At 55.7% G+C, this 22,874-nt stretch overlaps 7 protein-coding genes across 7 annotated transcripts; 2 read left to right on the forward strand and 5 right to left on the reverse strand.

The window, feature by feature from the left end:
• Positions 1-246: 246 nt before the first annotated feature.
• On the reverse strand, positions 247-1,037 carry KVR01_003035 (uncharacterized protein; the record flags this gene model as incomplete). Its single annotated transcript, XM_044787940.1, has 2 exons — positions 247-398; positions 479-1,037. 2 exons carry the CDS (start codon positions 1,035-1,037, stop codon positions 247-249), a joined length of 711 nt encoding a protein of 236 aa, XP_044648050.1.
• A 3,449-nt stretch (positions 1,038-4,486) lies between these two features.
• On the reverse strand, positions 4,487-7,249 carry KVR01_003383 (uncharacterized protein; the record flags this gene model as incomplete). The annotated part of the gene is made up of 5 exons (XM_044783883.1): positions 4,487-5,984; positions 6,047-6,411; positions 6,481-6,556; positions 6,620-6,804; positions 7,205-7,249. The coding sequence occupies 5 exons, from the start codon at positions 7,247-7,249 to the stop codon at positions 4,487-4,489; spliced, it is 2,169 nt and encodes a 722-aa protein (XP_044648398.1).
• Positions 7,250-8,340: 1,091 nt separating this feature from the next.
• On the forward strand, positions 8,341-9,024 carry KVR01_002403 (chaperone EMC4; the record flags this gene model as incomplete). Its single annotated transcript, XM_044790074.1, has 3 exons — positions 8,341-8,472; positions 8,534-8,898; positions 8,952-9,024. 3 exons carry the CDS (start codon positions 8,341-8,343, stop codon positions 9,022-9,024), a joined length of 570 nt encoding a protein of 189 aa, XP_044647418.1.
• A 723-nt stretch (positions 9,025-9,747) lies between these two features.
• KVR01_002041 (uncharacterized protein) lies at positions 9,748-10,854 on the forward strand (the record flags this gene model as incomplete). The annotated part of the gene is made up of 2 exons (XM_044791862.1): positions 9,748-9,963; positions 10,027-10,854. 2 exons carry the CDS (start codon positions 9,748-9,750, stop codon positions 10,852-10,854), a joined length of 1,044 nt encoding a protein of 347 aa, XP_044647056.1.
• Positions 10,855-11,110: 256 nt separating this feature from the next.
• KVR01_003984 (uncharacterized protein) lies at positions 11,111-12,621 on the reverse strand (the record flags this gene model as incomplete). The annotated part of the gene is made up of 2 exons (XM_044782775.1): positions 11,111-11,214; positions 11,307-12,621. The coding sequence occupies 2 exons, from the start codon at positions 12,619-12,621 to the stop codon at positions 11,111-11,113; spliced, it is 1,419 nt and encodes a 472-aa protein (XP_044648999.1).
• Positions 12,622-13,429: 808 nt separating this feature from the next.
• On the reverse strand, positions 13,430-15,216 carry KVR01_002397 (uncharacterized protein; the record flags this gene model as incomplete). The annotated part of the gene is made up of 3 exons (XM_044792711.1): positions 13,430-13,504; positions 13,581-15,086; positions 15,151-15,216. 3 exons carry the CDS (start codon positions 15,214-15,216, stop codon positions 13,430-13,432), a joined length of 1,647 nt encoding a protein of 548 aa, XP_044647412.1.
• Positions 15,217-21,944: 6,728 nt separating this feature from the next.
• Positions 21,945-22,388, reverse strand: KVR01_002286 (uncharacterized protein; the record flags this gene model as incomplete). Its single annotated transcript, XM_044788509.1, has 2 exons — positions 21,945-22,219; positions 22,322-22,388. The coding sequence occupies 2 exons, from the start codon at positions 22,386-22,388 to the stop codon at positions 21,945-21,947; spliced, it is 342 nt and encodes a 113-aa protein (XP_044647301.1).
• Positions 22,389-22,874: the final 486 nt, after the last annotated feature.

The following is a 22,874-nucleotide window of genomic DNA, read 5'->3' on the forward strand; positions in this document are numbered from 1 at the left end:
AGGAAAATGCAGTTCCGGGGGCGTATAATAACAATGTGTGTTGGGAAAGGGGCCCGTCGCTCACGTCAAGCAAAACCACCCAGCCGCGTTGCCGCCGCATATGCTTTGCATCGGCCTGTACAGCATTCCGCAGCAGACGCCGAGTCTCGCATGCGCACGCTTGAAGCCACCTGCACAGGGCCGCCAATGTGTCTGACAATATTATCCGCCCAGACAGTCAGGACAGTCCGGGCTAAGCTGTTGCGCTTATAATATGACGCAGCAGCCCGAACCTCCCTCGGAATTCCGGCCACCACTGCTGCCACTCTTGCCCTTCCCGGCCTCGTCTTCCTCTAACATTTCGGCCGGTTTGACGGACATGTGGACGACGTTTGGTATCTCGCGACTGAACTGGTATTCTGCAGGGGGAGTGGAACGTCAGCACTGTGTCAAATACCGAAACGGCCTTGGGTTCCAAGGTCTGGGGGGAGAGGCGTACTTTTCAGTTGTTCCTTGTCGTCTAGTAGTTTTCCAAAGTGGATCAAGCGTATGCTGCTGGGGCTAGCTGGCTTGCCCTCCCACTCGTCGCGCCACTCCCGCAGTATGAGCTCCTTCAACTTGTAGACACTAACGCTGAAGGGGTCCTTCTTCCCGTTCTCGGTGACTTCAGGTACCTCCACGTTCCGCTTTGCCAGGTACTTGTCGTCGATTTTATATGGGTGACGTGCGCCGGTAGGAAGCAGCAATGTGATGTTGCACACGGGGCCATCTGCAGGGTTTGAGGGCGAGCCGTCGGGGTCGTCTGCGGCTCCAATACTGAGGGAGTCTGCTCGATCCTGGCGGCTTGATGGTGGCTGCACCTCCTTCTCCTTGCCCTTGACCGATGTGGATGATGCGGCGGCGTCTGCGGGGGCGGGACCGTCATCTTTGGCCGGGACATCAGGCACCGAAGGGTCCATCTTCTTCATCTCGACGGCGCCTTGGGGCTGCTGAAGGGGCTCCTTGGGCTCCGTCGAGCCGCCTTGGCCGCCGGTCATCTGGGGCTGAGGGTCGGCCATCGTGGGATTGATGGTGAAGGGTGATGCCCGAGGCAGAGGGGAGGGATCTGACGGAAAGCGAAAGAAGCAGCCCGGCGCCCAACTAATTCATGTGTGGTGGTTTGACGCTCGGGGGGAACCACGTTGTTGGGACACAATCGAAGTTGGGGGGCGATTTCCGATGAATGGATGTCGTCGGGGTCGGCAGCACGGGGCACCTACGGGGCACCACGGGGGGGGCGTCGAAACAGGGATGGGGACAGCTGCAATAAGCCAGGGTTGCCGTAGGGACGGCTGTTGGAGCAGTGCGAGGCGGGGAGGACCACAGTGGCGGGGAGTAGCGGATGATTGATATGGGTATGGGGTGTATCGTCGGTGACTGAGCGATCAGTGCATGAGTATGTAAAGGGGAGGAATTGGCAGGTATCCGTGGTGTAATTGAGAGTCCAAACCACCAGATTGGCCGGTGTTGGAAATGGTTAGGCTGTTTGATGACAGGATTGGACGTCCGGCAATCGCGCCTGGTGGAGCCCCGGGTCCCTGACGAGGAGAGTACTCCGTACTGTGTGCCAGTGGTATCAATGCCAGTCAGGGTGCGGAGTGCGGGCGCAAACACATGCATCTGGCGGACACCCCCCCCCCCCCCAAGCTGAGAAACGAGCGCAAGAGCGCAGCTTCCCAAGACTCTCCAAGGCCGAAAGACCGGGTCCAAGAGGCCTGTCAGTAACTGGACTTACTACATACATAAAAAAAAGCAACGGCTGCACTGTCCAGACTGTGCAACTTTTGGGGAGGGGAGGGGTGGTGCCGGCGCTTTGGTAGAGGACGTTGTAACTTCCAGGTTGTGACCGATCAAAGCCCACCTGGGAGTGCTAGGCAGATCTGGCAAGAGGGGGTGTGAGCCAAGCTAACCGAGTGCCTAATGCCTACGGAGTACCTACTTAAGTACCTAGGTAAGTACTTGTTAGTGACGGTGCGCATGACCTTGAAGGCTAGCTGCTGTTGCCTTCTGGGTTCGGGGCGCTGAACTAACACGCTAGGTCAGTACTATGTAGGTGGTTGACGGTGCCTCCGTCCCAGGGTTTCCAGCTGGAACAGTGGGTGCAATCCAGACTGGGGTCCTAGTGTTCTAGTCTAGTATGTAGGCTACGGAGTAGCTGTACTGGGGCGCCCGGGATGCCAAGTGGCTCTGCGCGGCTCGTTCCTTCCTCTTCATTACCCCTGGTCTGCGAAGGCTATCTGAGCCAATTCACACACCCTTGGAAGTGAAGTGACATGTGCACAGATTACCTCAGGTACCAGGTAGGCAATCGGCCTGGCTGGCCCCGTGAAGAAACCCACCCGCTCGAGTCAGCATGACGCTCAGCCAGCCATGCCGTACATTTCTACGATGTAGTACTTGTGCTGCCCAATGTGCTTGTTATGGGCCCACGGCCACAGATGTTTCAGGCAGCAAACGGTGGTGAACAAATCGGCAGCTTTGCCATGGATTCGCATCGTCTGGGAGCTGTCTGCTCCAAGTGCTCTGACCCCGTTTGATCTGAATGCACCCCTGAGAACTCGCAATTCGGACCAGGTCACCCTTCCTTGTGTTTTGAAAAGTTTATTGCTTGTACCCTCTGTCATCAATTGCTAAGGATATGCTAGGACGCTGTAAGAGCCCAGCTATTGTCGCCATACAATTGTCCTACGGCGCACTGTTGCGTGTATCTGGGAGAAGACTGCAGTCTGTAGGCGGAGTGGGAGTTAGGACTCGACAATGTGATGTCCATGCCCACTAAAAATCAATATACTAATAAGACATCCGAAGCAGACTAGGTACCTTGGTACCTAGGTATAGTGATTGAAGCCGACCGACCGATGCGACAACAGAGCCTCCAGGGCTCGCAACCACGGGCCGTGTCCAATCAATCCTTCAGTGCCAAGTAGTAGGCCGATCCTGAATCAACAATCCCACGATAGTACCTTTCAGAGGTCTCCCCAGTACGGACTCATCTCCCTTGTCTGTCTCTTGTGTCCCCTGCCTGTAGTTTCTCCTGTGGGTGGGCTTCGAGACTCGAGGTTATAACTGCCTAGACCTTGCTCTAAAATAGAATCTTGGGAACCCTCTGGCGGTGCGGTCGAGTTCCGTCTTGGAACCCTTCTGCTCTTTTCAAGCACAAGCCATACAACGATGATGAGTGCAAGACCCAAAGCACCTCCAATGGGGCCGCCGATCAAAGCACCCAAGTAGTGTCCCGTGTGGCCGATCTCTGGGCCCTGGTCGATATTTGAAGTATTGGTACCGTTGTAGCCGGGAAAAATTATACTTGCTGGTAACGGCGTGTCTGTGTTGCTCATCTCGTCGCTCCTCAAAAAAAAAATCGGCTGCGCTTTGGTACTGAGCCTGAACAAGCGCCCTGAAGCAAAGTGGGCTGGAAGGGACAATCGTTGCGGCTTGCTGACTGCGATACGGTGCTCGAGAAAGAGAAGATCCCGGGGCCAAATTCCTCACTTATGAGATCAGCAGAGGCCGCTCATATGGGCTGATGAACAAATTGGAATTCTTGGAGATACATAAGGTCTAGTCTTAGATTCATGCCCTTCACCAGTGAACGAGATCTATGGCCACAGAAGACCTTGGGGCCTTGTATAGTCTTAGACAGTGCGGATGTAACAAATAGGTTCGCGCAAGTGACCAGTGTCCCGGAACCTACTTGTATTCGTGTGAAGGTGATGAGAGAGAGGATAGTGCGCCAGCGGGTGGTTTAAGCGACATTTGAACGCCCATTGTCCTACAGAGAATGACTGCTGGTACCTAGGTACCTATGGAGTTAGTATTGAGCAGGGACGAGGCACGAACACCTTGCGGTCACATTCATTCTAGTAGACTTCGTCGATATTTCAGGATGCGGAAAGGCGACGGCCATGGGCCTCCTCGACATGTATCAAGACCCTCAAGGGCTAGGACATGATCGCTCTGCGTTTGCCAATACATGTCTGCATGCTACCCGCCCGTTCCTGACACTTGCTGCAAGCCGGCCACGACCGGACGTCAACAAGACGTGTCCGCCGGTTTCTTAGTCCGCCCCGACCAACCTACTCAAAATGGTTCAGAATCTGCACACTCTTCTAGTTGGACCCCAAAATTCATTCTCCAACATTGCAAGTGGCGCCGAGGTCTACACCCACGCACATTGGGAGAAAGGTGCGTGCATCTACGGGGTCCGTGGAAGGCAGCACAAGCCAGAACTTTCTTGCTGTGATCAGAAAACAGTCCACATAGCACTTGGTCTTCCTGTTGGATTCTCAGTCTTCTTGGGACAGGGCTTGTCCATTGAACAAGTTGAGCACAGCGGGGCATGGCAGATTCATAATTCAAGGTAAATTAATGTCCCTCTCTATATACACATTTCTCGAACCCAACGCATTGTAGCGGACACCCATTGCTCGTGATATCCTTGGCGGGCCCTCAAGGCTTTCTTACCTCGCTAGAACATCAACAAATCCCCATTCGAGCCTACTCCCTGTGCAGGTTGGAACACCTGTTGCGGCGCATACTGATTTACCACATACCCGGCCTCGTGCCCGCTGCCACCGCCAAAGGTGTTATCACCGTCCACGTCTTGGATGCGCATGGCTTGCATCTGCTGGCTGCCGATCCCGGCAAAATAGGCGTCTGCGTCGTTGACGGCCTGGGCGAGGTTGCCGTCTCCATTGGGCGCCGCCGCCGCCGCGCGGTCCCTTGGGTCCATGTCCGACGGCTGTCCGCCGTGGCCAAATTGTGACAGTGACTTGTTAGTATCGAAACCAGCCATGGGTCCCGACCCGACAGGGAGGTTGTGCTTTTGAAGAGCGGGTGAGTCTATTAGCCGCCGCGGTCGAGCGTTGCGGAAAACTGTCTGCACAGGCTTCAGGTATACGGTCGCAAGTGTGCCTACGTTGAGGCACATCTCCTCGAGCGTTTGCGGATCGAGGCGCTCAGACTCGGCGGTGACTGGGGGCTTCTCGCCCATGACCACCTGCTTGGCCAGGTTCATGTCGGTGGAGAGGAGACGCCAGTACATGTAAGCCCGCTCGCGGAGATCTGGATTGTCCGTCTCCTCTGTTGCCCATTTCAGGACCTTTGGGACGAGCTCCTGGCCCTTTGTAGGTCTTTGTATGAAGAGCTTGACCGTTGCGGTGAGGAGCGCCAGTTGCACCTCAACGGGCTCCTCTGCGAAGGAGAACAGGAAATCCTCCAGGAGGACGTCGCTGTTCTCGATGCGGCTTGCATACTGCCCGATGACCCAGACCATAGCTGCCTTGGCCTCGGGCTCATCCAGGCTGTCCAGGTGCTCGCACAGAGTCCCAATAATGGACTCGTACTGGTTGGGATACTTCCTAAAGATGTTTCGAATCACCACCGTCGCCTCCTGCACAATGTATGTAATCTTGGTGGCGACCAATTCCAAGAGAAGGTTGATACACCTTCTCGCAGCCGGCTCAATCTTGATGGCGAGCTTGCCGATAGCGCGAACCGCCTTGCGCACGAAGTGAACATCGATTTCCGTGGCGTATTCCCGCAACTCGGTCAAGACCTCGTCGATGTTCTTCTCGGTTGCGAGCATGAATATCAGCTCAAGTTTGGTGACCTTGACGTAGATGGGGTCGTTGTATTTGCAGAAAAACACTCGAATATCGTTTCTCAGGACATCCGGGCGCCTCTGAAGCATAAGTAGCGCGTTTCGCAAGGCGAGATATTGCACCTCCGGGCCCTTGGCTAGCAGCGTCACGAGGGGCGGGGAAAGCTTCCTGCAGAGCGCGGATATTTGTCTCTCGTCGGCGATGTAATTCATGAGATAGAGGATAACTCTTATGCATGTCAAGACCACGGCTGAGTTAGAGTGAGACAGCCTCGGAGCGATGCGCTCAGCAAGTAAGAGCGCTTCTCCTGACTCCTGGGGCACGTATGACATAAGAGCTTCTAATATGTATGTTTGGCCCCATCTGTGGACTCTGTTAGACAAAGACGGCGGAGGGCTAGCCTCATGGAACGCGGGTGGGCTTACTCGGAGCAGTCCGGGAGGATGGCAACCATTTTGGAGGCATTGGAGTAGTCGATAGTAAGCTTAATAGCATCGCTTCTCTCCCAAATGTCCATCAGGCTTGCCAGGGCGCTGGCGACAACCGTGGGATTATCGTCCCTCAATAAACCGTTCAGTCTGTCAATGAGATCGGACCGCTCCACCATGTGTCTGTCGTGGTCGTAGAGTTTTGCGACACAGTACGCGGCAGTCTTGCGTACGTACGGATCCAAGTCCTGCAGCAATCTCTTGACAAGTGGTACTGTAGCCTCGACGTACTCGCGCACGTGGATGTATGACATGGTGCGCAGCGCGAGCGCTCTGACAAGTGGATTGGCGTCTTCCATGTCCTGCGGCGGTGTCAGTCAGCGTGCGACGGTCCTCAAAACGCCACAAAGAATCCCCGGGCCTGTACGCACATGCTCGAGCACGGGTATCGCCTTGACAGCAATCTCTGTCCGCATCCTGGCATAGTTCACGAGGAACAGAAAGCACCTAGAGCGAGGCAAATCAGTATCCGCGCGCTGACCCGACAGGTGCCGGTGTCCCAGGCCTTACATCTTCTTGATCTCAAGGCTCGGTATGTTCATGCAGCCGATGATGTCGGGAAAGAGGGCGACCATGTCGTTGTTGCTCATGGTCATGTTCGCCACGATCTTCTTGAGGGCGACTTTCTTGACCGAGTAGTTCTTGTCCTTCTTGCCGCCGCTGTTCAGCTCGAGGCGTAGCTCAGCCACCTTGCCCTGTTGTCTAATGCGTGAGTTGCTGTACGTGTGATGCGTGGCCGAGGCCGTCGGGGGCAGATATGCCAGGTACATCTTGGACGGGCGGGGGCAGCGCGCTGGGTCATGCTCGCGCGGGCAGGACGGATGGGATGCGCTGGAGGGGTGGGAGGAGAGCGGCAGCAGCGTGAGGAAGCACGGCGGGCACCAAAGGGGGGGAGGGGGTGCAGGCCGGCAGGGCAGGAGGAGGAGGAGGCCGGGGGAGGTGGAGGCGGACACAGGAACAAGCTGATGAGCAGACTCGAGTCCGAGACATGCCAATCACAGCGGTGGTGGAAGCAAGGAGCAGCATGCGAGACGAGAGAGGTCGGTGGTGTGTGTTCAGGAGAGACAGACAGGCGCAAAGGAAGCTTCTGCTTACCCGGGCGAACAGCTTGGAGTCCCCTCCTCCCTGGGCGCTCGCCATGGTGTCGACGGCCGGCCCTCCAACTGTAGACGGTACGGGTCAGGAGGTGTGGCTGCAGGTGGTGGTGATGTCGCGTGGTCGGCGGCGGCCCTGCAACCTGCTGGGCGAGATGGACGGTCGGTGGCTTCTACAACGGGACCAGTCTGCCAGGCCCCCGATGTCAAGATCAAGCGCTGCGATTGGCGACGGCGGCACGCTGATAGCGAAAGTGCAACAAGCCAGTCCGAGAATGGCGAAACCCCTCACTGGCAGGCTGGCTGGTACGGAGTACTCGTCCACCTCCAAGATGCTATCCCGCCCGTGTCTTTCGACTCCTGGCTGGTTTCCCCGGCCGCGCCCGCTACTCTGGGCTGCAGTAGTCCACGCGGGAACACCTGTTGGACCCCTGCGCGTACGATGCGGCGTGATCGGAATGAGCTGGCCGGATCTTGGTTGTCCTCTGGAGTCGAGCCGTGTCTCAAACAGTCTCGCCCATGTGGCTTGTTGGTGACTCTGCAGCTCGGATGGCAACTTATTTGATTCGGGGCCCGTCGCTCGCTCGCTCGTTCGTTGCCGTGGCCGTCTCGTGGGTTCGTTCGTCTTCGGAAGGAAGCTTGTCTGGCCTTGTTCGTGTCAATTCGTCGATCCGGCAGCACCGGGCCTTGAGAAGAAGCATCACAAAGCGACGTCCACCAGGATGGATTGGCAAACCACCTAGGTAATAAGACCGACCCTGTGGACTCGCCGCCCCTGACTGAGGCCCAAGCCTGCGGCTGGTGGGGCCGCCAGGGGTCTTGGGGCAGCTTGACGCACGTCCTCTCCTGGGTACTTACTACATAGTACTCTGTATGGAGGTACTTGTCTGTCAACCTAGGTGCCTAGGCCTGCAGCTCTGTGGAGCTGCCCTTCTTCTAGATTACTGGTAGATCAGATTAGACCAGGCTGACTACCACTACCCAAGATAGCTACCTGCCGCCGCGGACAGCTCTTGATCGTCACAACGTCAACTTTGCTCTCCCACCTGGCGTCGCTCGCTGCCTTTCTCATACCACAACATCGGCCTCAACACCACAGCAGCCTCATCCTCACAGATCAGCGCCAGCCGTCGAACCATGTCGGAACTCAAGTCCCAAGCGAACCCGCCCAGGTGGGTGCAGGACCTCAGCTCGCCGCCTCCGTATAGGTCCAAGGCGAACGGCATTCCGGATCCTCCTGGCTACCCTTCACAAGTGCCCACCTCCAAGGTATGCCGGGCCTTTCCGAGTCAGCGCCTGCTCCCGAGTCCGTGGCTAACAAGGGCAATAGAAGCAGCGCGATGCCTCCAAAGACACCAAGGCCCAGCCGCGAAAGCAAGCCACACCCGAAGAGATGGACACGTTGAAGCTCAAGAAAGCCTGGGAGGTGGCCCTGGCCCCCGTCAAGAACCTGCCCATGACAGCCATCATGATGTACATGACCGGAAACTCGCTGCAGATCTTCAGTATTATGATGGTTTTCATGGCATTCAAGAACCCTATCGCTGGGTTGCTGGGCACCAACCAGGCCTTTGAGAGGTTCGAGACGGACACAAACAAGACCAAGATGCTACAGGTCAAGCTTGCCTATGTTGTCATGCAGCTGGTCGCACTGGCTGTGGGAATATGGAAGGTCAATGCAATGGGCCTATTACCGTGCGTTACCCTCGGCCAACACGCCTGGGCAATCGGCTAACGAGACAAAACAGGACAACACGATCAGATTGGCTGATGTGGGAAGCACAACGGGAACCATTGGAGTCCGCTGCGGTTGCGTTGTAAGCTCTACGGGGATCTCTCGAAACGCAATTGCCCGGGGCTTCTCTTCGGCCGGGCATGCTCTGCTGCAGTGTCTTCAAGATGGGAGCTTGCATGCGAGTCGTGTTGGCTGGGGCCAAAGCAGAGTGGCCCATTTCCCCGATGCCGAAACCTAGCCCGTGACCTCCTCATTCACAACCTGCCAAGCCCGTTGACATGGTCGTACGGACGTGATGGTCTCGATGTTTCATTGCGCCTGCCACCAGGAACAACCCCGTGAAGGAGGAGGCCATTGAACTTTGGGGCCCCTCGCTTCCGTGGTAATCTTGGCGTGCTAGACTGCGTCGATGTCGGTCGCCTCTTTCCAGGAGGGTGGTTTTGTGTCCCGGTGGCTTCACCCCTCTTCGGCTCGCGATAATGCTTGTAGCAGATCTCGGCCAAGGTTCCGGCCACCACCCCAGTACTCCATTCAAAGATTAGACTTCATGCAGAGCCAATCCCCAACAACCGACGTCCACATTGAATGCGTGCGCAGCTCCATCCAAGTCACAGCTTTTTGAGAAAGTGCCAACCTTATCATACTTACCCAACTTTCACATCACCAGGTGTACTACTGCTTCTGAATGCCATGGCAACTGGCCATGGGCGCGAGTATAAAATGGTCAGCCATGGACGGGGGACGATTGACGCACCGCCCCAGATCTCCAAAGAAACTGCTTGTGCGCAACTTCAGATCTCTTTGTGAACATGACGTACCATTGTATGTTCGCCGCGGCTATGCTCGCCGTCGTCAGAGCCCAAGACCGACCTCTACTGTCCACTATCGCAACCGTTCCTGAGCTCTCGTCTTTCTCTGCTGTTGTTCTCGCCAGCGGAGGTAGCCAGCCCAACCCGGCCTTTGAAGAGAGGTTTAATTCTGTGCTTGATGGTAGGAACTATACGGCCCTAGCACCAACCAACGATGTAAGTAGATGCGACTAGCGCTTGTCTTCGTCACGATCAAGAGAGGTGACTGATCCTCGGAAGGCCATCAACAAGATCTCACCGGCTGTGGTGGAGGCCTTGACTGCGGCACCCGCCTACCCCATCTTCGAGTCGATCATCCGCACTCATGTCGCCGAGGGCCTCGTCACCTCGGCCGACGTCGTGAGCGCCTCGCCTTTTGAGGCCATTGAGGGCTTCCCCCTCACAGCCGCAGTCGGCGGCGAGCAAGCCATCCTTGTCAACAACCAAGCGCAGATCGTTGCAGTCGACACGTTCGCATCGAACGGAGTAGTTCATCAGATTGACCAAGTCCTGAACCCTTTCACAGGCTATTTCGGAATCAGCAATGCGACCGCTGCGCCAACGACCTCCGATACGGGTGGAACCGTTGGCGACATACTGCTGAGTGACCAGCGGTTGAGCACCATCCGCGACATCCTGCAGGCGCTGAGCCCAGACTTGATTAATGTCCGTCTCCGCCTTGCAGAGGCAGGCGGCACGCCGCAGATCTTTGCCGTGCCTTCGAACGACGCGTTTGTCGGCCTCCCGGACAACACAGTCGACTCGTCTATCGCGCCGTCCAACCAGCCCTTGTCGTTGCAGCTGTACAGCTTCGGCCTGCTGGGCACAGACGCCAGGTTCGCGGACCTGGACTTCTCGTCCGGCCCGATCAATGTCCCCAGCAGTGTCACGGGCATCAACGTCACAGCGACGCAGGCCGACGGGGGAGCAACGTTTCTGAACAACGCGGCGATACAGGAGCAGGTTTGCGGATCGAACGGGTGCGTCTGGATTGTCGACCGGGTTCTGGACCCCCTCTATCTGGCTTTTGGCCCGTTGAACAGGGACGTCGTCCTCATAGGTCATTAAGGTCGGTGCTTGTGATCGCCGGTCGATGAGCCTTGCGAGCTATGCACACAGACTGGAGACGTAATAGATATCCCAGTGGTTGGTCGGAATGCAAAGACACGTCTCGTTGTCTTAACATGTCTCAACGAGGCACAGCACAGAAAAATATACGCCGAGTACTGTGTTACACGGGACCTCACTGGTGACCAAGAGCGCCTGACGGCGAATTCAAGCTCTGAATGTTACATTATTTGGACGATTAGAACAAGGTTTCAACTTAGGTAAGCCTCGTCACGTTCATGCTCGCGACCCAGGGTTTCCAATACTCCTCAATTCCCTCGGGGAAGTTCCAGCCAGACCAGTTGTAATTCGTCAGACCCCCTATTCAGCGGATCAGTAATTGCTCGAATGGGCAGTTCCCAAGACTTGAACGCAGGGATCTCGTCCAAAAGTGAGTTTTAAATACAACTTACAGGTATCGATGAGCCCTTGGGTGCCAGACCTGATGCGGTAACTGCCTGCAAGACTCCACATCGCCCAGGATACTCCATGCTTCTTGGTGTACTCCTTCAGGCAGGTTTGCAAGGTGACATTGTACATCGAGTTGTCCTGTCCGTGGCCAAACTCGGTCAAGACGACTGGCGCAACCCGCTGGGCCGGAGAACAATCGTTTGTGACGTTGCAGGCGGGAGGGGGGTCGATGCCGAGCGCGTTGAAGCCGTTGCGGTAGAGCCCAGCCTCTATGATCTCACAGGTGCCCGTGTCGACGTCCTCGCTGGAGCTGTAGAGGTGGAGCTCCCAGACCAACTTATCGGCCCAGGGGTAACTATCAAGATCGAAGTAGACGGGATCGCGGCGCTGGGCGTCCCTGATGGCCGTGCACTTATAGCAGGGTGCGGTGAGGATGTTCTTCCTTGTAGTCAAGGCCGATAGATCCTGGTCGTACTGCATTCCGGACCAGGTGATGAGCAGGTCCGGGTTGGTCTCGTGGATGGCGTCGCAGCCGGCGGACATGTTGCCGACGAGGGTCTGCCAGTTGTAGTAGAGGTCTGTGACGTTCCACGATTCGCGCAGCTCGTTCCTCAGCGACATGGAGACGATGTTGGGGTGGCCCTTGGCCCACTCTGCGACGTACGAGAGGCCGCGCAGCCAGTTGCTGGCATTGAAATACAGGTCGTCGAACCAGGCAGTGCCGTCAACGTGGGAGCAGCACCACTGGGCCTTTCCGGTGTGCACGTCCGGGTGGACAAAGATGCCCTTCTCAGCGGCGGCGCTGACGATGTCACTCCAAATCTCAAACCTGGTTGTCTCTCGCGTCCAAGCGGGGTTCTTGGAGACAATCTCGTTTGTGACCCTCGTCCCGTTGATGTAGCCAAGGGCCTGGATCATAGCAACCTCGAGGGGAACGTCCAGGCCGTCGCGGTCGTAGATCTGGTCGACCATCTCTATGGCGTACCCCATGCGCAGAAAGTTGAAGCCGACGCTGGCCACGTCTTCGAGGATCTCGTCGACGGAAGCCCACTCGAGGCCCTCGGGCACCATGGTCTCGCCCGACATGGGCCAGTTTACGCCGGCCCAGGTGATGACCTCGCCGCGGGAGTTGACAATATCTCTGCCCTTGGTGCTAAAGGGCCCGTACGGCCAGGAGGACGAGTTGCCGGCCCTTGGCGAAACATGGCGATCGGCTGTTGCCCACCGCGGCTCGACTGCGGAGCCGGGCAGCTTGATGTGCTGACCCGTGGCTGTCGCCAGCAGGAGCGGCAGCAGCGCTGTCCCTGAGATCCTCATGATGCTGAACCAGGCGATTCAAAGCAGTGTTCTCGGGCTACGCGTGTTTGGGAGGGGGCGGCGCGGTTCGTCCGACAACTGGCGACTGGCGGCCACGACCCAACCCGGCGCGTCCGTCATTGTTATATACGCCCCCCGGTTACGGCTTTCTACATGGCAGGCTGTTACTTCGGCTCGTTGCACTAGTAGGGGACCAGTTGACTTCGCGGACTCAACAGATTGGTGCGGACTTGGGCTCACTGGCGGTGAAGCGCGCGACGGGCTCGGCATCGGGCGAGAGGTCAACCGAAGAAGTGGGTATTTTAGCAGCAATCTGGGGCACATCGCGGGGAAACCCAGGGTAAAAGGGCCAAGCCAGGCGGGCCCTGGGCTGAATTGGCACTCTGGCGCCGGCCTGGTCGGCTGGTCGGTCGGACAGCTCACTGAAGACTGCTCTCATCTCCGACGACCCTTGACGATGCCGTGCCATGACGTCAGCCTCGGGTGTCGCCCGTCTCTGGTGTCCCTACTTAGTCACGCGGCCCGACTCGGCCCGCGCTGGCAGGAACGGGAAACCAACTAACTACCTAAGTACCTAGGTACCTAGGTAGTCTTCACTCATCAACATCGCAGCGTTGAACACACCAAAGGAAACCCGAATTTTTACTGGCTCGAGTTGAATTTGTCTTGGCAGGACTCCCGAGGCTGGGTACATCGACTATGAGGTATCTCCTTACATCGTCATGCTCCTTCAGTCACCGCCATCGACCCGTTACCGGCACGTCAACACGGGCTCGACCCGCGCCCGGTTGATGCAGCGACGGTCAGATCAAGCCTCGGCCGGGGCCGCAGGTGCCTGAGCCGGGGCCTCGGCGGGCGGGGCGGCGGGCGGGGCGGCGGGTGCCTTCATGATGGATCAGCATTTGTGCCTTCAACGACAACTTGGCACACGAGTGCCGCGGGAACCATCATCGACTTACGGGAGCAGCAGGCTGTGCCTGGGCCGGTGCCGCCGGCGTCACGTTGATCCCGTTCTCGCCGCCGACAGATGTGCTACCGTCGGTTCCTTTGGTGATGCCCAGGTTCCCTCCCAGGTTTTGCGTCTGGCCGTCGGCGCCGACCGTGATCCCTGCGTTCTCGCTGAACTGCTCGCTCTCCTTGGTGGCCTTTGCCTCGCCTGCTCCTTCGGCGGGTGCCGCGGCCGCCTCGCCTGCGGCTGGAGCGGCGCCTGCTTCGCCGGCCTGCTTCGCCGCACCTTCTTGTTGTTGAGCGGCTCCTCCGGCTTGCTTGGCGGCCTCTCCTTGCTGCTGCTGCAGGGCAGCCTCTTGCTGTTGTTTGGCGGCCTCTTGTTGTTGCTTGGCGGCCTCTTCTAGCTGCTGCTGCTGTTCTTGTTGCTGTTTAGCGGCCTCCTCGCCTTGCCGAGCAGCACCTTCAGCTGGCGGCGCGGCTGGGGCGGCTGCCGCACAACCGGCAGCTGGAGCAGCGGCGGCCTCGCCGGCCTTGGCAGCTTCGCCCTGGGCGGCCTCTCCGGCCTTAGCAGCTTCACCAGCCTTAGCAGCTTCGCCCTGGGCAGCCTCGCCGGCCTTAGCAGCTTCACCAGCCTTAGCAGCTTCGCCCTGGGCAGCCTCGCCGGCCTTAGCAGCTTCACCAGCCTTAGCAGCTTCGCCCTGGGCAGCTTCGCCGGCCTTGGTAGCTTCGCCGGCCTTAGCAGCTTCACCGGCTTTGGCAGCCTCGCCCTGGGCAGCCTCGCCGGCCTTAGCAGCTTCTCCGGCCTTAGCAGCTTCACCAGCCTTAGCAGCTTCTCCTTGGGCGGCCTCGCCGGCCTTGGCAGCTTCACCAGCCTTAGCAGCCTCGCCGGCCTTTGCGGCCTCGCCGGCCTTAGCAGCTTCACCCTGGGCGGCCTCGCCGGCCTTAGCAGCTTCGCCGGCCTTAGCAGCCTCGCCGGCCTTGGCAGCTTCTCCTTGGGCGGCCTCGCCTGCTTTGGCAGCTTCTCCTGCTTGGCCCTGGCCTTGTCCTTGCCCGGCACCAGTTTGGTTTCTGGCAGCTGCTTGAGCACCGGCGATGAAGTCTGCGAGTGAAGTGCTCTGCCCTTGGCCCTGGCCCTGGCCTGGTTGCGCAGCTGGGTTAGCGTTGCCACCCCCTCCTCCTAACGTCAGGCCGCCGGGAAGAACAAGGGCGTTTCCACCTCCGTTCTGGCCAGCAGCTTGCCCTTGACCCTCAGCAGGTGCAGCCGGAGCCTCGCCAGGAGCAGCGGCAGGGGCCTGTCCCTCGGCGCCAGGAGCAGCGGCAGGGGCCTGTCCCTCGGCGCCAGCAGCAGCAGGGGCCTGTCCCTCAGTTGCCCCAGGCTGCGCAGCGGGTTGTTGAGCAGGCCGTTGTCCACCTCCGCCGACAGTCAGGCCACCTGCACCACCAAGGGTGATTCCTCCGTTTCCGATCGTAATCTGGCGTTCTTTGAGAGCCTTTGAAGCTCGGGCTGCGGACCCCCCCTGTATGATGCTGTCAGTATCAGAGCTTCGAACGGAGTAACGAGATGATCATTTAAATACATACCGTGAAGCCCAGCCCAGCCTCACTAAAGGCCAGGACGGCCAGGAGCGCTGGAAAGCCAAATCTCATCTTAACTGAACCGCACGTGAACAAGGCCGGTCAACGGCGAAGATTAGGAATGAATGTGGAAAGGAAACGAGCACAGCTCAATAATTAATAGATCGAAGGGAACACAGCGCACAATCAACTATGCAGAGAGAACCTCCTTCAAGTCCAGAAGGATTTAGGTTGGTTCACCAGAGGAAGAATGGTCCCTATGTATTTACATTGATGAGCACCATTGCATGTTCGGCTGAACTTCTGCAACCCACTTGGCAGCAGTCGATCTGGAGCGCTCCAAACACCTGGGACGGTTTGGGCCGTCTAGCACGTTTGGAGGCGACATTTCAGACTCCACAAATATTCTATCAAAAGAACAGTAATAAGCATATTTCCTTCGGCCCCACACAACATGTATGCGCACACAGTAGATTGACTCATTGGAGCGCAAGATGGGACGAAGGCAGCGCTATGCCGCCGAGTATCTTGGCGTTGCAGCACACCCATACGACTCCGCTCGCTGGTCTCAGATCTGTGCCGAAAATCCACTTGGCGCAAGGAGAATTGTTTTAGGACCCCAGGCACTTACCCAAGAGCTTAAGACGAATAGTGGGGGCTTGTTAGAGCCGCAAGATATGGTTGACGGCGGGACTGGGGCCTTTCAGGTGAGGCGGACCCTCTTCAACCAAGGAGACATGATGATGATTTCATGATCTGCCACGGCAGGATTCAAGTGTTCAGTGATCCTCCATCGCCGATCTGCCAAGTCTTACTGCTCTGATGCACCACAGCCTCAGAATGGCCCATCGAAATCATTTCATTACCAAAATAGTATGATTGTCGAAACTTGTGGCCGATGGCCGATCAGCAGGGAAGACATCCACCCAAGGATGAGTACCTACTTAAGTAGGTACCCGTGGACTGTGTGTCGAAGCGAAGCAGCAGATGATTACCAGAAGCAGACTAATGTGCAAAGTTCATCAGAACATTCAATACAGATGCAATCATATTACAGTATTCTTGAACCAATAGTCCGCCTCCGGTGTAATTACATACTACTACGGGCTTACCATGCATTTTGAGCGGAAGGCATCTTGAAACCATCTATTCGAGAAGTCTGGACGCCCAGCCTTTCCAGTACCGTCCGAATGCACGTGGTGCGATGACGAGCTGCGCGGTGCGCTTGCACTTTACACAAAGGCTGAGCCTGGTTTCAGGGTCAGCATCAGGTTGTCCTTGACTGCTCAACCCTGTGACTACATTATGTAAAGAGCATTTGATGCTTGTTGAATGATCGATGTGTCTCTGTCTACATGTTGTGCACCCCTCGAATCGTACCTCCGATTTAAGTCCCTCCGATCTAAACACCTAGAAAGGGAACTCATGCAACAGGAGCGCGACTTCTAGGTCCCACACTCTTCAGCCCAGCCAACAGGCCATAATAACCAATCCTCCAGATTGGCATTCCCTACCAGTTATAAGTGCCGTACCGTCACTACTCGTCTGTGAATGGTGAGGCTTGAGATGCTTTCTGACTACTCGCATGTATAATCTCAGCTGACTCATGGGGTCGCTGAAGTTGATGCATTTGTTTGCTAATCTAAAGCCTGCTTAACAGTAGAACAAAGGTCATGCTGCAGGAGAGTCTGGGGTCTACTGGTAGGATTTTTCCTACTGAGATAAGTGGTTTCGATCCTGATCCCCATACATGTATAGTGTACATGGCGCCTTCATACTGTGCGCATGTGGTAAACGCTCAGGATCCAGCGTTTCTCTTGACAAAAAGAATGATGGCAAGAACAGTCAAGAAAGAATACAAGTTGAATCCGAGGGCATGTGGCCTCAGCCTTGAGCCGCACCCTGGATGGCTTGCCCATTCCTGCTGGTGCACCTACATAGTCTAGCAAAAGACCAGCAATAAATGACTGTTTATCTATCGTGAGGAAGTCCTATAACCATACCATCACATACCCCGCTGATAAGACAAGCCTGAGGTTCAGGCTCCAGGTCTTCTGGTCGTCAGCCATCCATGTTCAAAATTGACACTTCAATTATCAATAAAATCTACCTAGGTATTTAAGTCGGTTTCTTTGTGGTCCTCTGAGGGCCTGGCCACGGTCTATATTTCTGCTTAAGATGAATCAATGCCAGGTGTCTCAGACTCATGGGCGTCTTATTAGTGTGGAACCTTAGAACTCTGTGAGCGTCCTAAACTACAGGAGTATCTTGTAAAACTTGCTGTGCCGTACATTGCAAGCCACACACTGCCAAGAGTTCATTTGTGCTTGAACAATTTCGGCCAAAAGTGAGCAGAGAAACAGTAAAATGATGGATTGGCTTGGTGGATCAGAGAAATTTGATAATTATACTGGCTGACTGATCAACTATACTACGGGCACCTGGGGACAGGTTGCCATGCAGAAATGATGGATCACCTGTGCCCACCCTGAACTTCAGCAATCACTGAGTAATTTGTCCTTGTCTCTCATAGGAGGGTTGTCAGAATTCCTAGCTGCTAGGCCCTAGCATAAAAAATTACTTTCCAAGGGCTTCTATTAGAAGCAGCTATTAGTCAGATTGTACAAAAATGAAATGTCACTCATGCTTCACGGCACAGTAGCTTGAAGTTTGCAATAAACTATGTGACTTTCCAAGGTTTATGAGTAGGTCTGCTTAAGGTTGAAGGTAAAGTGAGTATTGAGAATGAGTCAAGTCAGAATCGGAATGGCAATTTGCAGGTGGCACTTGCATAGTGAACCATTGGCATGATGTTGAATTCGAGCAGTGGTGGGCAGATCGGAGGGTGGAATGAGAATTAGTTCCGGATGCGGCCAAGAATGGCAATTGAATTGTACCTAAGTTTTCTCTGGCTTGGAGGGCACACTGTACTTCCAGCGATGACTCACCCGGAGATAAAGAGTTTGTGCTCCAGCACTTTTGAGGCTGCTTTGAAACTCTCTTATTGGTGGATTCAGCTCCACAGTACAATGAGCAGGGGTACAATGTGTTAACACGGAACTAATAACCACAAATGAGGGCATTCACATGTTTCTTTAACACGGCAGCCAAAGCCCTCTTCCCGTTGTTAGCACCAAGCTAACATGTTATATCCCTGACCATTGTACCCAGGCTTCATGGGGGCGGACCGGCCTGACATTTGCAAGCGCGAGATTAGCCGCCAGTAGTCCAAAGAGAGGGCTGTCGTCCGTCTGCTACGGTCCTGGACTTTTGAAAGACCCTGTCGAGCTGCCTTTCAGGGTTGTGGTTATTGGCTGCCGCCCTGCCGTCAGCCTCATAACCCCAGCAAGCACCAACCAAGAAGTAACCCCTTACCCACCCGTTACATTCGGCTGCAATGACGTGCATGAGAATGGAACCGAGGCCTTGGAACCATGGGTCTAGGGACCCGTCTTCAGAGGTCTAGAATATCGCAGTGCACCCATTGCTCCCCGTGCTAGGCAGAAACCTGTCGATGTGCTCGTGCCAGTTGACGTGGACACTTCGTGACTGTCGGCGTCGTGTGAGAGCTCAACCATTTTTAACAATTCCTATCTTTGCTCCAAGCGCCACATTTCCCATTCCCTCGTCTCCATGCACTTCCTCCAGGGACCTAGCCGCCACATGCATCTGCAAATAACAGGCACCAGCACCAAAGGACTCCCTCAAGCCCTGAGACCTACTTTGGTGGCGGAGAGTGGCCATGTTGGGCGTCATTGGCAAAATCTCTTGGCCCACATTTCCTCTCTCTCTTTGTGCCCCCGTTTCAGTCGGAAAAGGTGTTGGTGTGTTGAAACGTTTCATTGGTTGGCCGCGGGTGGGTCGCCCGCGACGAGGGCGCTATTCACAAACCCTCCCGGCCGTCCCTTTAGACACTCTTTAAAGGCCACGGCCGACGAGATCAAAGGAACAGACGAGTATGGGTCCCTCGCTCCATGATAATATTCTAGGGATGGCTACATCGCTGGCGGTGCGTGTCTCTCCTCGGCCATTCCAATTTTTACAACTACCATGATTTTACTACTTCTTTTCAAACTTCTCCTGGCTGCCGCATTTGTCCAGACGCTGCTGATAAAACGATATGAGCCCGATCTGCGGCCACAACTTTCAGAGCGCCAAGATGCGGCGACCCAGAGCCCGACTGGCAGGCTGGTCTTCTGCCATTTCATGATGGGAATTGTCGCAGGCCGCAAGGGCTCGTTCGACTACGACGCGGACATGCGGCAAGGCAAGGAGCTGGGCATTGATGCTTTCGCCCTCAACATTGGGACAGACGAATACACAGGAAAACAGCTTGGTTACGCGTACGAGAGCGCGGCCAGAAACGGCATGAAGCTCTTCATATCTTTCGACTTCCACTATTTCTCACCTACCAACGACGCTGCCAGAGTGGGCCAGATCATCGCAGCTTGGGCCAATGAGCCGGCCCAGCTGAAGGTGGACGGCAAGGCGTTCGCCTCGTCCTTCGTCGGCGACGGCCTAGATGTCTCGGCAGTCAAGGCCGCGGCTGGCATGGACGTGTTCTTTGCCCCCAACTTCACACCAGATAAGGGCACAAATGCAATGAGCATTGAGGGTGCCCTTAACTGGGCAGCCTGGCCCAGCAACGGCGCAAACAAGGCACCTACTCCTGATGCGCGAGTCTCCGTTGTGGCAGGAGATGATAAGTATCACAACTGGTTGGCTGGGGCCAAGAAGTCTTACATAGCCCCTATCTCTCCAGTACGTGTCATGCCCAAAAATAACACAAGAACCCAGCCATCCCCCGTGGAACTGCATACTAACTTCCTCTCTCTACTTCCAGTGGTTCAGCACACATTACGGCGCTGAGGTTTCTTATGGCAAGAACTTTGTATTTCCTTCTGATCTACTTTGGTATGACCGCTGGAATCAGGTTCTGCAGAGGAGCCCCCCATTTGTCGAGATCATCACCTGGAACGACTTTGGAGAATCTCATTACATCGCGCCCTTGTCTTCGCCACATGAAGACGACGGAGCGTCAAAATGGGTAAACGACATGCCGCACGACGGATGGAGGGACCTCGCCAAACCTTTTATAGCCGCATACAAGGCAGGGTCAAAATCAGTCAATGATTATATCAAGGAGGACAAGATCATCTATTGGTATCGACCAACGCCGAGGACGGTGAACTGCGATTCAACCGACAACACAATGAAGCCTGGTAACAACGATAGCGGGAACTACTTCAACGGCAAACCGAACGGCTGGGAAGACATGCAAGACTCGGTATTCCTAGTCAGCTTGCTTAAAGCTCCCGGGTCCATCGAGGTGACATCTGGAAAGAACACCCGGAGATTCGAGGCCCCGGCAGGCGCAAGCTCTTTCAAAATGGACATGGGCGTCGGGCAGCAGAAGTTCTCTCTGACCCGGAACTCGCAGCAGGTCTTTAGTGGAATTTCTCGGAGAGATATCACTGATGCCTGTCCCTGCGGGCTCTATAACTTCAACGCCTATGTTGGCACCTTGCCAGAAGGAAAGTCTGACACCCTTGACGTAGCTGGCCTTGCGTCATTCAGCGTAGGCTTAGCCGTAAAGACCTGTGAGGCAGCTCCGTCGTTGGGTCTGGGCTCCCCGGCCCCAATACCGACCACTCCGGTTGGGGGAGTTGTCGGCGCAAGTCCTACCGGCGCAAGCGGTGCAGGCACATCAGCGATGACTGCGACTATAGTTCAGACGACGGCGGCAAGTCAAACCTCAACAAGTGGAAGTCCCCAGAGTCCAAGCGGTGGTCCCGGTGGGAATTCCGGCGGCAGCCCAGTGGTTGGACCTAGTGGCATGCCCCCCATTGCCGGGAGCAGTGGTAGCCTTATCCCGACACCAGTCTCGCCGTCTCTGACTGGCTCTGCAGCGGCACCAGCCTCAACGGAAGAAGGCCAGAGCTGCAACGGAGGCACGAATGCGCCGGACAAAGATCCCAACATCGGGGGACTCTGCTCCTTCTCCTGCAGCAGGGGTTATTGCCCTCAGGATGTCTGTGTCTGCACTTCGATAGGGGCTCCAGAATTTGCCCCTGACACTTCACCCCCTGGATGCCCGTTGGAGGCGGAGGCGGAGAGTGAGAGTTACAAGGGGCTTTGTAAATTCAGCTGTATGCGTGGTTACTGCCCGACTGGTGCCTGTACTACTGAATGCGGGTGATTTGGACGAGTGGCGGCTATTGATGGCATTGTTTTTCACCACATTTCTTGTCAATTAAGTTAAAATCTTTGCCATTACTGCTGATGGTGGTTTGCGATTTTCTGTAGATACCTGGGTAGGTATAGTATAGATCAATGACCCCCCAAAAGAAAGGATTATTTCACACGTCAACATGCACATTGAAACCTTGTAATCACTTGTGAGTGGCATAGGCATCCAGTCGAGGAGATACTTCACGTTAACGCATTGCTCGCTTCTCTTCGATTACGCAAATAGCTGGTGTGTTATCGACGGGAACGCAAGCCGTTCACCAGTGCTTCATCATCCTCTGCTTTCATGTCCGTGTGTGTTCCTCTAAGCGAGAGTGCTTTAGCATCCACCTTGAAATCTGATTGACAAACGCGGCCTTCCAGCTAGGCTAGTCGCATCCGTGGCAGAAGTCCTGGGCGTGGCAGACGGCCAAACAGGCAAGGAAAGGAAAGATGAAAAAGATTACAAGGGAGGCACAACCACCCTCACACTTGTGGCACCACTCGCAACAGCTAGGGTATCTGTTGTGGAATGTGAGCGGCAAAACTCTAACGATCAAGGGAAGCCACACTTACGGGCTGCAGACCTCAACGTTGGCAAGGCCATTCTCTTTGCCGGGGATGGGCAGGTTGTTATGATTGACGCCGAGAAGGATCAGTTCGTTGATGTCGAGATCGGAGTCTTGGAACTTTTCGTTCTCGAGGGTGCCGTTGAAGCCGTCACCGAACATTGGCTCGAGGCCGTTGAGAGCCGCGGGACTGGGGATCCACAGACCATGAGACTGCAGCTTTTCAATTGCGCCCGGGACGAAGCTAATGTTCAGGTAACTGAAGGCAAGCGCGGCAACTTAACCAAGTCAACAACGGTCCCAAGCCTCAGCTACCAAGAGCAAACAAGCTCCGAGGTCTGTGCTGCGCAAGCAAGAGTTTGCCTGAGGAGGCAACTCACATTTGGGTTCGAGATCCATGGCTGCGACGGCGGTAGCCGTCAAGAAGAGAAACAGTTTGATCTGCATCATTGCGTTGTTTTGTAGTAGTTGGTATGTTGATCGAGACCTTCGGCATTCGTGTAAGGGAGGAAGTGCTTGTGGAGTTCATGTAGGAGAGAAAGGCCAACAGGCAGGGCTGGATGTGCAGTGCGGCAAACCAAAGCACTTGAGCAGGCAAATGAGTGGGGCCCGTCGTTCCTTCCGTCCTTTTTATGTGATTTAAGCGAGAAGTTGCTTCCCAAGTAGGCTTTCCGACGCACCAAAGCAGAGGTGTCCAGCTCCTGTGTCTGAAGAAGACTGTTCGATGTTAGCGACAAGACCACAGAGGACTTTTGCATCTGACACGAAGGGTCTGGCAGCCCTAGGCCATCACCCTGCCCAAGCTAAAACATTATCTTGAATTCAATATTTAATACAGTGATAGAGATCCACCAGTGAATTGGCAGTAAGATTTCTTTTCCCTGAAACGGTGCTGTGCCCTCTGAGCCCCTCCCTGCACCCAGATTGGCCACT

Source organism: Diaporthe batatas (assembly GCF_019321695.1).
Source record: "Diaporthe batatas strain CRI 302-4 chromosome Unknown Contig00003, whole genome shotgun sequence".
In the NCBI taxonomy this organism is placed as follows: Eukaryota; Fungi; Ascomycota; class Sordariomycetes; order Diaporthales; family Diaporthaceae; genus Diaporthe; species Diaporthe batatas.